Consider the following 16,284-nt stretch of genomic DNA (forward strand, 5'->3'; position numbering starts at 1 on the left):
GGACCATTCGAGAATTGTCCGGAATCGAATACTCAAGCGTACAAATAAAACATTCAGCTATTGGCGGCTGGCGCCAATATTTGATTTTAATTGAATGCGTTTTAAATAGATATTTATCTTAAATGTGTGTACTTTTAATATAATTATATCTAATTAAAGAAATAAAATTTAGAACTTGGTTATCTACCAATCATTGAAAACATCGAATATAATCCCTTTGTGGGTAGTAGGTACCTAAATCATATATATTTAGTACCTAATTATTATAAACGAATATAACGTAAAAGGTATAATATAGGTACATAGAATTACTTAGGGTATTACCGATATATAGTTAGTAAAATGACTTATCACCAGGAGCCATCCGTGTATTATTTGTCGCCCCTAAATCCTGCCTTTTTATCAAAAAAAATATTATTGTAGCCATCAAAATATATTTTGAGAATTATAAATGAGAAAAAATAATTTTTCTCATAAGAGCAAAATATATAAAAAATAATATTTTAACTGTTGCCTCTCAACATATTATTGATAATGTTATGTATTTCACTACATATATAAGCACTTGTGTGAATTTTCTACACTGTCATAATCATAATGTTAACACCTGGAATAAACAAACTACTACTACGACTCGGCTAGTCTTTTGGTAATATGATCCCAGAAAATAATCAGCAAAATGTACCTAGGTATTACTAAATTCAAAAGAATTGTTAAAAGATGTTCATGTGGTAAAGGTTACTATATCAAACTTTATTAATTATACCATAGATTGAGAATGCAACGACTGTCGTCAGGCTATTTAAATTATAAATTTTGATTGTTTTGAAATTTTATTCAAAAAAAGTTTTTTGCGTCCGTTCTTCTCAGGTCTTAGGCATTAATTTCCGAATAGGTGGTAGTTTTTAACTTTCATTCAAATTCAAATATTTTTATTCAAAATAGGATTTAAAATCACTTATCGTCAAATTAACATCAAATCAGTTAACGTCAAAAACTACCACCCATTCAAAAGAGACTGCCTCAGACCTGAGAAGAATGGGAGAAAGAAACTCAGCGGGCTTTTTTTTTAAATATAAGAATATGGATGACAATGTAATATCGTACAATAGACATTTATAATTAAAGAGCCTGAGGGTGTTCGCTTTATTCCCAGTCCGTGGTGTCATTAAGAAAATCGTTTATGCTATAATAACCTTTCCCACACAAACGTTTTTTAACAATTCTTTTAAATTTCGTAACACATTTGTTTTGTACATTTTCTGGGATCATATTGTAGAAGCATATACATCGCCCAACAAAAGACTTACTAACCCGACCCAACCGAGTAGTAGGCATAACAAGTTTATGTTTGTTCCTCGTGTTAACATTATGAATGTCACAGTTTCTAGAAAATTCTTCAATGTGCTTCTGGACATACAGAACATTATCAAACATATATTGAGAAGCAACAGTCAAAATGTTTATTTCTTTAAATTTTTCTCTTAATGATTCTTTAGGACCTAGGTTATAAATCGCGCGAGTAGCCCTCTTCTGCAGCACAAAGTTAGTATTAATATCGGCCGCACTGCCCCATAACAATATACCATAGGACATAATACTATGAAAATAACTAAAGTATACTAATCTCGCCGTATCTATGTCAGTTAACCGTCTAATTTTCTTAACCGCATATGCTGCAGAACTAAGCCTATTCGCCAATCCTTCAATATGGGGGCCCCACTGCAATTTGGAATCAAGAGTAATGCCAAGAAATATAGCAGATTCCACTGGTTTTACCACGTCTCCATTTAATAAAATATTCGCATCTACATTTTTGACATTTGGCGCGGTGAATTTGATATATTTGGTTTTATGATTATTTAACAATAAGTTATTGGCGCTAAACCAGTACACGATGTCAGATAGAGCATTGTTTACTTCGTCATACAAAACTTGGCTTCGTTTCACTTTGAATATAAGTGAAGTGTCATCCGCAAACAATACCACCTTGTGTTTTTTTTCTACAAGGTTAGGTAGATCATTTATATAAATTAGGAAGAGGAAGGGTCCAAGAATAGACCCTTGTGGTACCGATACCCACCCTGGTACCACCCTGGTACCCATACCGAGAGGAGTCCCAGGAGATCTCCTGCCATTCACCTCGACCCTCTGAATCGTATTATTTAAATATGAGATCAGAAGATCGAGTACAGATCCTCTTCAAGTGTTTTCATATCCTATTTTGAATGAAAATATTTTAATTTCAACTGAATTTGAAGTTCTGATCCAAAAGTATTTACTTAGCAAAAATCATTGAAAAGTATGAATAAAAATAAAATGTTTTTAGATAAATACTAATAAAAGAAGTAAACCCTTTTGAAGACTAATTTTTGTTAATTATTTCGAGATATTTATAAGTTTGTACCATGATTCACGCCCCATTTTTTTTATCATTTTTTGTTTTCCTTACAGTATAACAGTTTCGCAATGTTGGTTAAAAGCTTGTATATTTATGGTGTTCTTTTTAGGAAATCCTTTTATGGGTAAAAAATCTTTGCTGTTAGCTGTTCACCACTGAGGTGTTACTTGGATATAAATCAACATTGAACATAGTAGGTTGTCATGACATGGTGACATTTAAAACTTCGGGACCCGTAATTGACCCTTGTACAGTTCCTATTAGTATTCGAAGAAAGAAAAGGAAAAAAAGACAAGGAAGTTCAATCCACAGCTTTTAGAAACGGACATCTATCGTACTCGCCATACCTAGCTTCAATTACCATTTTTTCTCGCGATTTCGAGAAATTTTTATATCGTAAAAATTTTCTTGTTTAGTCCACATAGTTCTACCGCAAAGGAATAAATAACCTTATGGTGAGATGATAGATAACGAGAGTTACCTATATAAATATGTTATATTATTTTACCTTCCAAAATCATTATATTTTTCAGTACGAAATGGAAATTACATGTAACATTAGCCACTTATATTTATTGCAGGTTGACAGTGCATTTTATGACCGAAAAAAGGAATATCATCCTCACTATCTGGATGTGTGGCGGTCCTCCACAGTGCGGTTTTCAAGGAGCTTTCTTTCACGTACTACAAAGCTGTGGAATGAGCTTCCTTGTGCGGTGTTTCTGGGACGATACGACATATATACAACGCTCTTGTGATTCCTCTGGTGTTGCAAGAAAATGTGGGCGGCGGTGATCACCTAACACCAGGTGACCCGTACGCTCGTTTGTCCTCCTATTCCATAAATAAAATAATATCAAGTATACATACGAAAATTAAGAAGGCTTTTATGGTTTTACGCCGCATAATGATGGGGAATTACCTACATAACATCATATTACTACCTACATTATACATGCTAATCTCGACATAATATCAATCACCCATACAACATGTTTATTTAATGACATTGTCGTAGATTGTGTAAGCCAAGTAGATTATTAGATATAAATTTCAGTGTGGTCCAGACGCTAAATGACGTGCAATTTTTAACTTTGTAATTTTATTATATTTATTTAACTAATATACTATGTCCTTCGTAGATCATTTATTAAACTCTAGTAGTGTTAAGTTTCTTTCAGGCTTTTTATGGTTTCCAAAAGTAAGCGCGGCTGTCACCAGGGAATCTGTACCATGTGTTCGACCCGTAAGTTCTATCTCTGAGTTTAAATAGAATATATTTAAAAAATAATGATGGTTTAGTGTTTGGGGGCAGGTTATTTTGTGATTGGTGATTGATTCTTTCAGCTCACTGGTATAAAATTCTTAGTCTCTACTACCTTCCCTCTTGGGACTTATTGACTACCCACTATACTACTACATTATATTCTGTACCCACATATAAATTATTCTTATATTAAAAGTATATCTTGTAAATTTTAAATTCTATTTCCAAGGATGGATCAATGGGTCAAAAAGAGATCTGCGCGGACGAATCGGGGAACAGGATAGAATGTCCCGATGATGATGATGATAATAGTGATTATGTACTCTCAGGTTCAAATAATCACTTTAAGGTAAGTTGCACAAAATTTATCGTTTCATTTATAGTTTTATCCTATAAACAAATTATACTTAGACGACGCTGGATGCGCTATATTATAAACTACTTTATTATACCGACTAAAGGATTAGTATCCATAATAATAAACTAAAAATATTCATATCTTATTATCAAAACATAGGCCACTAGTTTTATGAGACTATAAATTTTTTTAACTTAAATTTCGCGGGTTAAGACTAGAAATGGCTATACGTAATAGACATATTTTAAATCAATATTTCATTTTGCTTATGCATGTGAAATATTTTAGTTTAATATTCAATATTTCATTCATAAAAAATTTTATCATTTAAATCTAAACTATCTAAAAATAGTTGCTCATATGACTCAATGTCATGTCGTCTGCATAAGCTTTAAGATTCAGTTTATCGATCAAAGGAAAATAATTGTTTCTGTTTAGTTATTTAACCCTATAAAATTATTCGAATTGTGATTTTTATTTTTATCACAGTCTATATGTTTTAATATACTGTTCTTGAATAAAAAAGTAGCCGCGTGACTTGTCAATATTACTGCCACCGCTACAGTCACGCCCTCTTGACAATTTGCTTCTGAGTTCTGAAACCACAATTCACATCTGTCTTGTCTAGTGTGGTGTGGTACCGGAGGTGAACCATTGCCAATAATTCTTTTGATTCTACATCATTACTATCAGTTTAATTTACTAAAACATTACAGTAAGTAGGTTTTGTTCATAAATTTGTTTTTGTGTTGTAATTGAGAGATCGATTCAATGTTTGAAGGTTACAGTTAACATTTTAATAATGCACGTAATCGCCGGGAGTCTACGTCACACGTGATTTTTTAGTAATTTTATGATAAAATTCACTTTAATACCTTGTAAAAATCACTATTCTATTCTTTAAATTTAATTATGTTCCAAAAATTTGTAAAAGGTGCCTATTTTATAATGTTCTTTTTAAAATTTCGAAGTAATCGTAATTCGGTTATTGAAATGTTTTTCTTGTTTTGGTTATTTTTAATCTTGGTAGAGGTCAAGTTTATGGCTAGGTGTGATAAAGTGTATGATAAAAATGCTGTACAGATGTGCTAAATATCTAAAACTATTGTAAGGTAGCCTTTCGTTTTTCAATTATCATGTTATGTAACCACCTTAGGTTATACTACCTGTAAATAAGATTTCATTCATTTATTTTAATTAGTTTTTGGTTTGTTTTACGTTTGATTTAGACGTCAGTGCCAGATCCAATGATGTGTTTATTGTTAGATCTGGGTTCAACTATAAATAGCATAATAGATTTAGTTTTGATATTTGTTCATCTATAGCATAAATATGATTTTCAGATAATGGCTCCCCCACCATTTTATGCTGATCTGCAAAAAAACGCAAATGATATCTTCTCTAAGGGATATCACTTTGGTGTGTACAAACTTGACCTGAAGACCAAGAGTGAGGCGGGAGTTGAGTTTAACAGTTCAATCACCTCCAATCAAGAAAGTGGAAAGGTAAAATCACTGTTATTGAAGCCGAGATAACCTGTTCTGATGATATTCATAGTTGGTTGAGATATGGTCTACCTTATCTCAACCAACTATTGAAACTTAGGTTTTGTCTTATGAGCTTGTAGTAATATGTATGAGTGCTTTTAGGTTGTCGGAAGTCTTTCCTCCAAGTATGCCGTGAAGGATTATGGCCTAACTTTCACAGAAAAATGGACAACAGATAATACTCTTGCCACTGATATCACAATCCAAGACAAGATTGCTGCAGGCCTAAAAGTTACTCTTGAGGGTACCTTTGCACCACAGACTGGGTAAATAATTTGTTACAACTGAACAATTGAGCTACACCATGATTTCATAACACATTTTATTTAAAAAATTTGCTTTGTCATGTAGAGGACAGCAAAAGTAGATTACATTAAATAAACTTACATTCAAATAATGGGTGTATAGTATGTACCAGGATAAAGAGCTTGTATGAAAAGGTTAATGCTTGTGCTCCAAGTAATGGACAAACCCATGGCTGAGTCAGGACCCTCTATATGAAGGTCTGATCTCAATCTAAACTTCTCTTAAAAAGTATGTTTAGTTAAAATAATGCTATACTTGCATTTTATTGATTATCATATATCGCTACTAATATTATAAATATGAATGTAAGTTTGTTTGTTACCATTTTATCCCTGAGGTACTCAACCTATTTTGATCAAATTTGGTACAGAGATAAACTAGAGCTTGGGAAAGGACATGGCTACATTTTATCCTGTAAATCCATGGTTCCCATGGGATTTGTAAAGAACTGATTCACATTGATGAGCTATAACTATTCCAATAGTAGGTTTAAGTTTGCCATAGCAATCCTCCTCAAAATAAGAATCATATAATATGTTGGGAACGGGAAACAGAACTGGAATAGGACATGTGATAATCATCAATTTCAAACTTGCTTATTATTTCTAAAAACCCTTTTTATCTACAAGGACTAAGTCGCCGGCATCAGCTAGTAAATAATAAAAATCATTATATCTATCTGTTATCTTAAATTGTAACTTAATAATTTGAGATCGTTACTCACTAAATTACTAGTTCACTTATTAATTAATCACATGAATTTTATTTGAGTGAAATTGTTTGTAGATCAAAAACTGGAAAGTTAAAGACCTCATTTGCCAATGACACAGTGGCGGTAAACACAACTGTAGACTTGGACCTTGCTGGACCTATTGTGGATGTGGGTGCAGTATTGTCATACCAAGGATGGTTGGCTGGAGTAAACTCACAGTTTGATACACAGAAGACCAAGTTCTCAAAGAACAACATTGCTCTGGGTTACCAAACTAAGGACTTCAACGTCCACACAAATGTGTAAGTATATATCATTCTTTATGAGTCCTTAACACATTTATGAACAAAAAAAGAACTTAAATATCATTCCACAAATATAGTACATCATTGACAGATTTTATTATTGTGCTGTGTGTGCGCAATTTGACTCCCTAATTGTGCCCTTTAACTTTTCTATAATATTAATTATTTATATATAATGTCTATAATTTTATTATTGTCCTGTGTAATAACCGTGTGCATAATCTTTTAATATTCTATTACCTTTTTTTGGTTTGAATTTGAAGGCTGGTATAATAATGTTATGCAATAACATGACACTACTGCAAAGCAATTCAGTTTTATTGATCATTGTTATAAGATTACATAACATGGCAGTACTTAGAATTGTGTGACACACTTATGAATTTCTCTGAACTTGTCTTTAATGTCCTACTTAAAATTCTTTCATTGCTTCAGATAATGGGTGTTAGGCCAGTGTGCTTTTAAGTTAACCTGTATAGCTAAGATGAATTTCAAAATAGTACATGAACTGTGCAATCTTTTTTCACAGACACACACACACAATCATTTCATTGTGTGTTTATATTTAGTTATTATTGAGATCTAGTACAATAATTTGTTGAGGAATTACTGCACCAGAATACAGTTTTTACTAGTTTTCACTTCTGCAGGATAATTACTTCTTTATTGGTTAACAGATTCCTATGAAAATTAGTAGCCTGCTATATATGAGCATGGACGATGTTACTTGCTGTATACATAGCTGGCAGGACAACATCTGCAGATGAAACCTGCTAGTACTATTGTAGATTTTTATGTTTTAATTATAACTTTTCAGAGATAATGGCAAAGAATTTGGTGGTTCCATCTACCAGAAAGTGTCTGACAAAATTGAGTGTGGCGTCAGCATGAAATGGACAACAGGTACAACAGACACACTGTTTGGTGTGGGAGTGAAGACTGCACTAGACCAGGACACATCTCTCCACGCTAAGATCAACAATAAGGCAATCGTTGGACTTGGATACCAACAGAAGCTGCGTCCAGGTGACAATCTATCTCTCTATTCTTGTTTTTCTATTTGATCTTACTAATCTGTAGATTGTTGAATTCATTTGCATTATTTAAAATACAATAAGCTGCTTATATTACTTTCTCATAAATGTTTTTTTGGAAATTAATACATATTATTACATGATAATAACAATCCTTACACCACTAGGGTTTGTTTGGAATTTGTACTGTGTGCTTTACATTATGATAAATTATTATTATAAAATTTTGTTTAATATGATGGTATCTGATAATTTTTCTTCACAAAAACATATTACATATAAAAATTAGTTTGAATTATCTTTGCAATTGTGCGACTATTCTTTTCAGTATAGTAATGCAAACATTATCTCAAATAGACCATTGCCAAATAATGTTATCAGTCAGATGGCGTGATGGGTTTATGTAACACAGATTTTCTTTATCTTACCTTCAAATTGAGATGATTTATTAAATCTTGTAAATCCCTACTTATCAGTAAAATAGGCCTATTGCAAATAAAAATATTCCGTTTTACATTTACTATTATTATTTTGCAGGAGTTGTCCTGACATTGTCTGCTGCTATTGATGGACAAAACTTCAACGCTGGCGGTCACAAAGTCGGTCTTGCCCTCGAGTTGGCTCCCTAGACGCTTCACCCACTAATTGTAGATATTCAATATTTACTGTTAAAGTATTTCTAATTCAATTACAATTCCGTATGTTATATACGTGAGCGTTCGACGCAATAGATGCAATGTGCTTTCCTATATTAGTCTAGCTGTTTTCCTCTACATGTTAGCACTTGTCATTTTACCGTTATATTTAATTCATGATAGGTCCAATACCGTGGAGTTGTATATAAGCACCAATGGTGTATTGAATGAGAATAAATAATGAATTAGTCAGTGGAATCAATCTTGTTTTTGTTGACCCTTTGTTCCTTATATCCAATGTATTTCTTTTGAAGAGTTTTATTTGTTATGTCTGCATATGTTTAATAAACTATTTTAATTTTACTGAGCCTTATTTAAAATGTATGTATAACCTGTTGAGCTGCTTAGGGCTCTTTTTGTTGATTACTTGTGGCAATTGTTTCTTTGATTTAAAAAAAAAATGAAATAAATATACATGGGTACCGAATGCACTGCAGTTTTGTGCAACTACAGTTGTTGATTTTGTTCTCTATGGTCCACCCATGCTCGCTTATACAACACCAAAGGCATCAATGGAAAACTGCCGGCTTTTAGATACGCTCTTTTTGTAGGTACTATGACGTATTGTATAGAGCTGGTTATAACACAAAAGCTCTTCATTCTACACTTTGGTAGTGCACACTTGTATTGTATTGTGTATTTATGGCAATAATAGCAATTTCTCAAATTCTTTTTTGTCGTTAATTTTGGTCTGTGCTCGTCATCTATGACATTTAAGAAGTAATCTAGCATCTGTTAGTCACTATTGTCACTTAATATATAGTAAATAATAATAGAAGTCATGAGTACTTATTAAATTTCTTGAGATATATTTATAATGCAATTTATAAATTGATTAATTTAGGAAGAAATATAGAAAATGGCACCAAAACCAATCTTAGTCAAAACAACTGAGCCTAGCAAAAGCATTTTGTTTACACCCAGTAGGGTTGTAAGTAGACCAGATAATTTGGAAGGTGGTGAAGAAACTGAGATCGCTGCTCAAATATCTGTACCTCAAGATGGTGGTTGGGGTTGGGTTGTTCTGGCTTCGGCGTTTATACTATTTGCAAGATGGATGCACATAATGCTAAGTTCATATTACTATGTGGTTCAAGATTAAGGCCCGACACTGCGTCAAGCGGGCGACCGCGACGGGCACCCGTCGCGTGTCTACGCGCGTGGACACGCGGGCGGGTTGCGTGGGCACCCATAGCGGAGACCGTCTATCGCAGTGTCGCTAGTTCAATTTTAGCGGCGTGCATGTATAGTCATGACCATGGAGAACTTATTGTATTATTACGTAGCAAAACAACGACGACTAGCAAAAAAGAAACGACAGCCAGTAAGCCCGTTTATTGAATCTAGGTTGCTGTGCGGGGAATTTGTTGCAAAGTTCAGTATATTAAGAGAAAATGAAAATTCATTTTACAATTATTTTAAAGTATCGGTACAGATCTATGACGAATTATTTTCGCAACTGGAACCATATCACCAATAGAAAGGCTGGCAATAACATTGCGGTAAGTAAAAAATAATAATTTGTTCTTCATCTTTATTTTTGCTAATAATAACTAATATTATTTCTTTGGTCAAAAATCACTTTTATAAGCAGTTTTTGTTTTGAAGTCCTACACGTATAATATTTATTATTATTACTAATTAACATTATTTATTTGGTCATAAATCACTTTTATAATCACAGTTTTTTTAACTCTTACAATATTTATTATTATTACTAATTAACATTATTTATTTGGTCATAAATCACAGTTTTTTTACTCGTACAATATTAACTATTATTACATAGCATAATAATTTTAATACAATACTAATTATTAAATTTTTTTTTAACTTTGCAAGAACTTCAGTTCAAATGTAATCCGATAAACTAATACTTTTCACATTAAAAAGTTTATCGGATTACATTTGAATTGAAAGAATTTTCAGGGTTAAACAAAATCACACCTTATATCTAATGTTAACCACCTAGGTAATATATACAATCAAATTTTATATTTCAATGCTGTCAGTCGACACATCCACCTTAAAGGTATTATTTGTTATTAATAAAAACAATACTTACTAAAGCAGTCTTAATAATATTCTTGAAGTCTTTATTCTCATATAATTCTAATTAATATTCTATTGTATCTGTGTTTTGAGTTTCTGTTCCGATATTAAGTGATCTTAAATCAATCGTGCTAGTTGTATTTTGCGTTTCTGATAAACCTATATTAATTGATGGTAAATCATCCAGAGTAATAACTGTTTCTTTTTGGATGTCGATTAAAGCTTCTAACACTTTGGTTCGAAATAACAATTTTTTAAATGTATTAATTTTTTGAACTGTTGGGATTAAAGATTTAAAAAAATTCAAGTCTTCGTCATTAGAATCTAAATTGTTTTGTTTAACACATTGCAACAATTCTTTTTCAAAAGCAGTTGGTGACACTTGACGTTTACGTTTTCGTGATGATTCTGGCTCTGTATTATTTTTCCGTTCAAGATTTGAATTACTGGTACTGGTGCTGGATACTGAGCTGCTATTATAATTTATTGCATTTGTTGATGAGTCTTGATTTTCTATAGATTCATCTGCTTCATTACTTGAGTTCGAATCTGAAAAAGTTAACATTTGAAAAAAAAATGTATTTCTTGTTCGTACTAGCGCCTGCACCAGATTTCAGTTTTTTCTTACTTGCTTTCACTTTCATATATGTATCTCTTGCAGTTTTCCATCGTGATTGCACTTTTATGACTGAAACAATTAAAAAAATATTACAGGTATGTGACAAGCGGACATACTTTCATGGACCTACACCTGGCGTATCAAGCTGGAATAACCACAATCAGAACAATAGTGAAAGAAGTCTGTCAAATTATAAATGAAAAGTTGAAGGAAGAGTGCATGCCATCGTTTTCACGTACGCGATGGGAAGAGATAGCATATGGTTTTTTGACGCAAGCTAATTTTCCCAACTGTATAGGTTCAATAGACGGGAAACATATACGAATTATAAAACCTGCTCACAGCGGTTCACAATACTATTTTTTTTTTATGGAATAGGAGGACAAACGAGCGTACGGGTTACCTGGTGTTAAGTGATCACCGCCGCCCACATTCTCCTGCAACACCAGAGGAATCACAAGAGCGTTGCCGGCCTTTAAGGAAGGTGTACGCGCTTTTCTTGAAGGTACCCATGTCGTATCGTCCCGGAAACACCGCACATGGAAGCTCATTCCACAGCTTCGTGGTACGAGGAAGAAAGCTCCTTGAAAACCGCACTGTGGAGGACCGCCACACATCCAGATGGTGGGGATGATATCGTAACTTGTGGCGTGTCGTGCGAAGGTGAAATTCGGCGGCAGGAATCAGGTTGAACAGCTCTTCGGAACACTCCCCGTGATAAATGCGGTAGAAGACACACAATGAAGCGACGTCTCTACGCAACGCCAAGTGATCCAGCCGTTCACAGAGTAATCCGTCCCCGACAATTCGAGCTGCTCTGCGTTGCACGCGGTCAAATGGATCGAGCTGATACTGGGGTGCGCCAGACCAGAGATGACAGCAATACTCCATGTGAGGCTGGACCTGCGCTTTGTAGAGCGCTAGAATGTGGGCCGGCTTGAAGTATTGCCGTGCTCTATTTATGACGCCCAGTTTCTTTGAAGCCAGTTTGCTTTGCCCTCCAGATGGCCACGGAATTGGCAATTGCTCGAGATTTCGAGACCCAGTATTCCGATACTAGGCGAGGCTTTAAGGGAAGTGTTCTCGAAGAGCAGTGATACGGCAAATAGGGTTTTTTTAGTGGTAAACGCGCAAACTTGAGTCTTCTGGGGGTTAAATTGGACAAGGTTCAACTTACCCCATTCCGCGACCTTCTCGAGAGAGGACTCGATAGAAGACACAAGTTTCTCCCGGCACTGGTCGACGTTTTCCCGAGAGAGACTTGCATGGCCCGTGTACACGGCATCACCAGTGCTGTCGTCTGCATAGCAATGCATGTTGGCGGTGTCCAACATATCATTGATATGCAGAAGAAACAGCGTGGGAGGTAGCACACAGCCTTGGGGCACTCCAGCGTTCACGGGCTTGGGATTCGAGCAATAACCGTCGATAACGACCTGTATGCTGCGCCCAGTGAGGAAGCTGGAGGTCCACTTGCATAAGCTCTCGGGAAGCCCAAATGATGGAAGTTTTGCGAGGAGCGCCTTGTGCCATACACGATCAAAGGCCTTCGCTATATCCAGATTAACTGCCAGGCCTTCCCCCTTGCTTTCAATAGCCGCTGCCCATCTATGTGTTAGGTATACCAGAAGATCGCCAATTATAAGCATTATTATTCTATGGTCCTACTTGCAATGTGTAACGCAAATTATGAGTTTACCTACATAAATGTAGGGGTACAGGGTAAAGAATGTGATTCTTCAATTTTTACCCAAAGCCGCTTTTTTCAACAAATGAATGATAACTTACTGGATATACCTCCTGCAAAAGCGTTACCCGTGCTGCACAACAATAAATCAACCGACACTGCAGCAACCGTACCACTACCCTACGTTATTGTAGGAGATGAAGCATTTGGGCTGTCTAGCTATGTCATGCGGCCATATGCTCGAGCTCTCAATTTGGACCATAAGAAAAAAATATTTAATTATAGGTTAACAAGAGCGCGACGTTATATTGAATCAACTTTTGGTATCATGGCTAACAAATTTCGAATACTTCATCGTCCTTTAAACCTTTCAAAAGAGAACGCCATTAGTGTTATTAAAGCGATATGTATTCTGCATATTAGATCTAAGCAAGATGACAATAATGTCGACGATGTCGTCATAACACCACGCCATATTCGTGACACTCACTATGGATTTGGGAACACCCAAAGAGAAGCGTATACAGTACGCGATAAATTCGCTGATTATTTCGTCACAGATGGTAAGGTGTCGTGGCAAGATCGTAGTATTTTTTGAGACTTCCTCCATCCCACTGTATGAAGTAAAGGCAAACTTGTTCATCCATCCTTTACTTGTGTGTCAGGAAGGCGTGAGATGGTGCAAATTTTGTGACTATTCAGACATATCACGCCATCCTTACAAACACCCTTTACTTTAGGTATATTAGTAAACAAAACTAAACAGGGATAATAGGTATCGAGACATGACACAATAATAATTAAGTAATATAATTCTAGCTTAGTCTAAAGTAACCTTGTACCTAAAATAAGTATCAATAAATAAATAAATAAATTCTTTATTTTGCTAGAAAACATGTAACAATGGGTGTAAGTAGTTTTAATGTATCAATGTTATCGGCCATTTCTGGCATGCAAAATTACTAATAACAAAATTCTAGTTATTATTATAATTGATTAACAAACTCTATATTTTAAGCACTTAGGTTAATTTAAATTATAATTATTATTTTAAATGTCATTATTTAAAGACTAGAATTAATATATATTTTAAAGTCAATTTAATTTAACCTAATGTGTCAACATTTCATTTATGGAATAAAAACATTTATCTATAAGCCATGTAAAAAGATCCTTTTTAAATCGTTGGACGGGTAATACGCGTAAGCTTGGAGGGAGTTTATTAAATATTTTTATACACATGACATAGCTACATTTTCCGTAGGATGCATTATGAAATTTGTGTGCAATCACCAGTCTGTCACCGTTTCTTGTATTTCTCGGATAAATATCTCTTGCTTTTGTAAATAAATGGTCATGTTGTTTGACAAAGATACATATTTCGTATATATACATACAGGGAAATGGAAGAATACGTAATTCTTTAAACAGTGGTTCACACGAATCAAAGTAAAAAGCTCCTGTCATAGCTCTTAAGCATCTCTTTTGGGCCATGAAAGCCCTATTAGCCTCGCTAGAGTTTCCCCACAAGATTAGTCCATATCGAAGTACTGATGCGACATAACCATGATAAGCTGCCAGGACTGTACTTTGTAAAGCCGTTTTACGCAATCTATATAACACATAAACATATCTATCAATTTTTTGGCATACCATGTCTACATGCTCTTTCCATTTTAGATTTTTATCTAGAAGTACTCCTAAAAATTGAACATGCAAAGCTTCTTCTATTTGGGTATTTGTATAATTTATCTTAAGGCTATAGTTATTAGAGCGGTTACTTAAACTAAATTGCATAAATGAGGTTTTTTTAATATTAACTTGAAGATTATTATCCTCTAGCCAATTTACCACTGTATTAATTTCATTATTAATTTCACTTTCATAAATATCAATCTCATTTTTATTATTACATGTCATAATTATTGATATATCATCGGCAAATAAATAACAGTCATTTTTTGTCACACTAGGCAGGTCATTAATATAAATTAAAAATAATAATGGTCCAAGGACGCTTCCTTGCGGAACACCAAATCTATTTAATTTAAAGTTTGATTGTTGGGCAATTATGGTAGCCTTTTCGTCGATAGAATTGATCTCCACACATTGCTTACGGTCTTTTAAGTAGGACTCCATCCAGTTAAGAGCTGGTCCTCTAACGCCATTTTGCTCCAACTTATCCAACAAGATGGTGTGTGATACGAAGTCAAAAGCCTTGCTCATATCAAAAAATATTACACACGTTGGTTTTTTTGAATCTATATTTTCTGCTATTTTGTTAACCAGTTTAAATGCAGCTAATGTTGTCGACTTATTTTTTTGAAAGCCAAATTGTTGCTTGTTTATTATATTATTTTTTGTAAAAAAAATTGTTAAACGACCATACATTGCTTTCTCAAAGACTTTTGAAAAAATAGATACGAGTGCGATTGGGCGGTAGTTATTAAGTTGTTTTTTATCGTCTTTTTTATGTAGTGGCTTGACCACCGATAATTTTAGTGCGTCTGGGAATTCACCAGTTTCAAACGACAAATTGATTAGGTATGTTATAACTGGTACTAGTTCATCTTTGCATATTTTAATAATTTTTGTGAGAATTTCATCATAGCCTACTGCTTTAGTATTCCTCAACAATTGTATTATTTTTAATGTTTCGTTTTCCGTTACTGGATTGAGAAAAATACTACTTCCAGTTTTATTTTGATTTATACAAGGTTTCAACTTTCGCTTTGTCAGACATTTATCACTGCTGTTAGTCAAATTTATCCAATAATCATTAAAACTGTTTGCTATATCTTTAGTATTATTAATCTCATTATTATTTACTATAACTGATTCTATACAAGTGTCACTATTGTTACTTTTTGTTTCATTTTTAATAATTCTCCACGTCGCATAGCATATGTTTTTACTGTTTGCTACATAATGGGTATTACTCAATTTTTTTGATGTGGCAATACAATATTTAAGTGTTCTTGCATATTTCAAATAATTATTCTTATTGCTATCGTCTTTTTTCCTACATTTTCTATATCTTAATACTCTTTTTATTTTACAGCTTATTCGAATACCTTTAGTTATCCATTTGGGCTTTCCATTGGATTCCATATTTTTAATTTTTATTCTCGGAAAACAAAGTCTATATAATAGAGTTACTAAGGAATGAAATTTGCTAAAAGCGTTATTGAAATTTTTTTCTTCATAGACTTCATTGAACGACAAGCTTTTTAGGTAATTTTTGAATATCTCAATATTATAATTACTATAATTACATTTGTACATAAACATAGATATTTTA

At 33.7% G+C, this 16,284-nt stretch overlaps 1 protein-coding gene and 1 pseudogene across 2 annotated transcripts; one reads left to right on the forward strand and one right to left on the reverse strand.

Moving 5' to 3' along the window:
- The first annotated feature begins 3,492 nt into the window (after window positions 1-3,492).
- LOC126973779 (voltage-dependent anion-selective channel) lies at window positions 3,493-8,928 on the forward strand. 2 transcript variants are annotated; one of them, XM_050821101.1, is made up of 7 exons: window positions 3,493-3,647; window positions 3,898-4,017; window positions 5,370-5,531; window positions 5,676-5,839; window positions 6,666-6,893; window positions 7,714-7,922; window positions 8,468-8,928. In XM_050821101.1, exons 1-7 carry the CDS (start codon window positions 3,531-3,533, stop codon window positions 8,557-8,559), a joined length of 1,092 nt encoding a protein of 363 aa, XP_050677058.1. In that variant the 5' UTR covers window positions 3,493-3,530; the 3' UTR covers window positions 8,560-8,928. The 2 variants fall into 2 exon arrangements, with proteins under 2 accessions (XP_050677058.1, XP_050677059.1); XM_050821102.1 differs by lacking the exons at window positions 3,493-3,647; window positions 3,898-4,017 and adding an exon at window positions 4,575-4,741.
- A 1,772-nt stretch (window positions 8,929-10,700) lies between these two features.
- On the reverse strand, window positions 10,701-16,094 carry LOC126973750 (uncharacterized; annotated as a pseudogene).
- Between the last annotated feature and the right edge of the window lie 190 nt (window positions 16,095-16,284).

The sequence above is a fragment of the Leptidea sinapis genome, chromosome 30 (assembly GCF_905404315.1).
Source record: "Leptidea sinapis chromosome 30, ilLepSina1.1, whole genome shotgun sequence".
In the NCBI taxonomy this organism is placed as follows: Eukaryota; Metazoa; Arthropoda; class Insecta; order Lepidoptera; family Pieridae; genus Leptidea; species Leptidea sinapis.

Excerpts from the sequence above, each read along its gene's own strand:
- LOC126973779 (XM_050821101.1), top strand. The coding sequence starts at position 3,531 with ATGTCCTTCGTAGATCATTTATTAAACTCTAGTAGTGTTAAGTTTCTT. Across the intron at positions 3,648-3,897 it reads CTGTACCATGTGTTCGACCC|GATGGATCAATGGGTCAAAA; the intron begins GTAAGTTCTATC and ends TCTATTTCCAAG. Across the intron at positions 5,840-6,665 it reads ACCTTTGCACCACAGACTGG|ATCAAAAACTGGAAAGTTAA; the intron begins GTAAATAATTTG and ends AATTGTTTGTAG.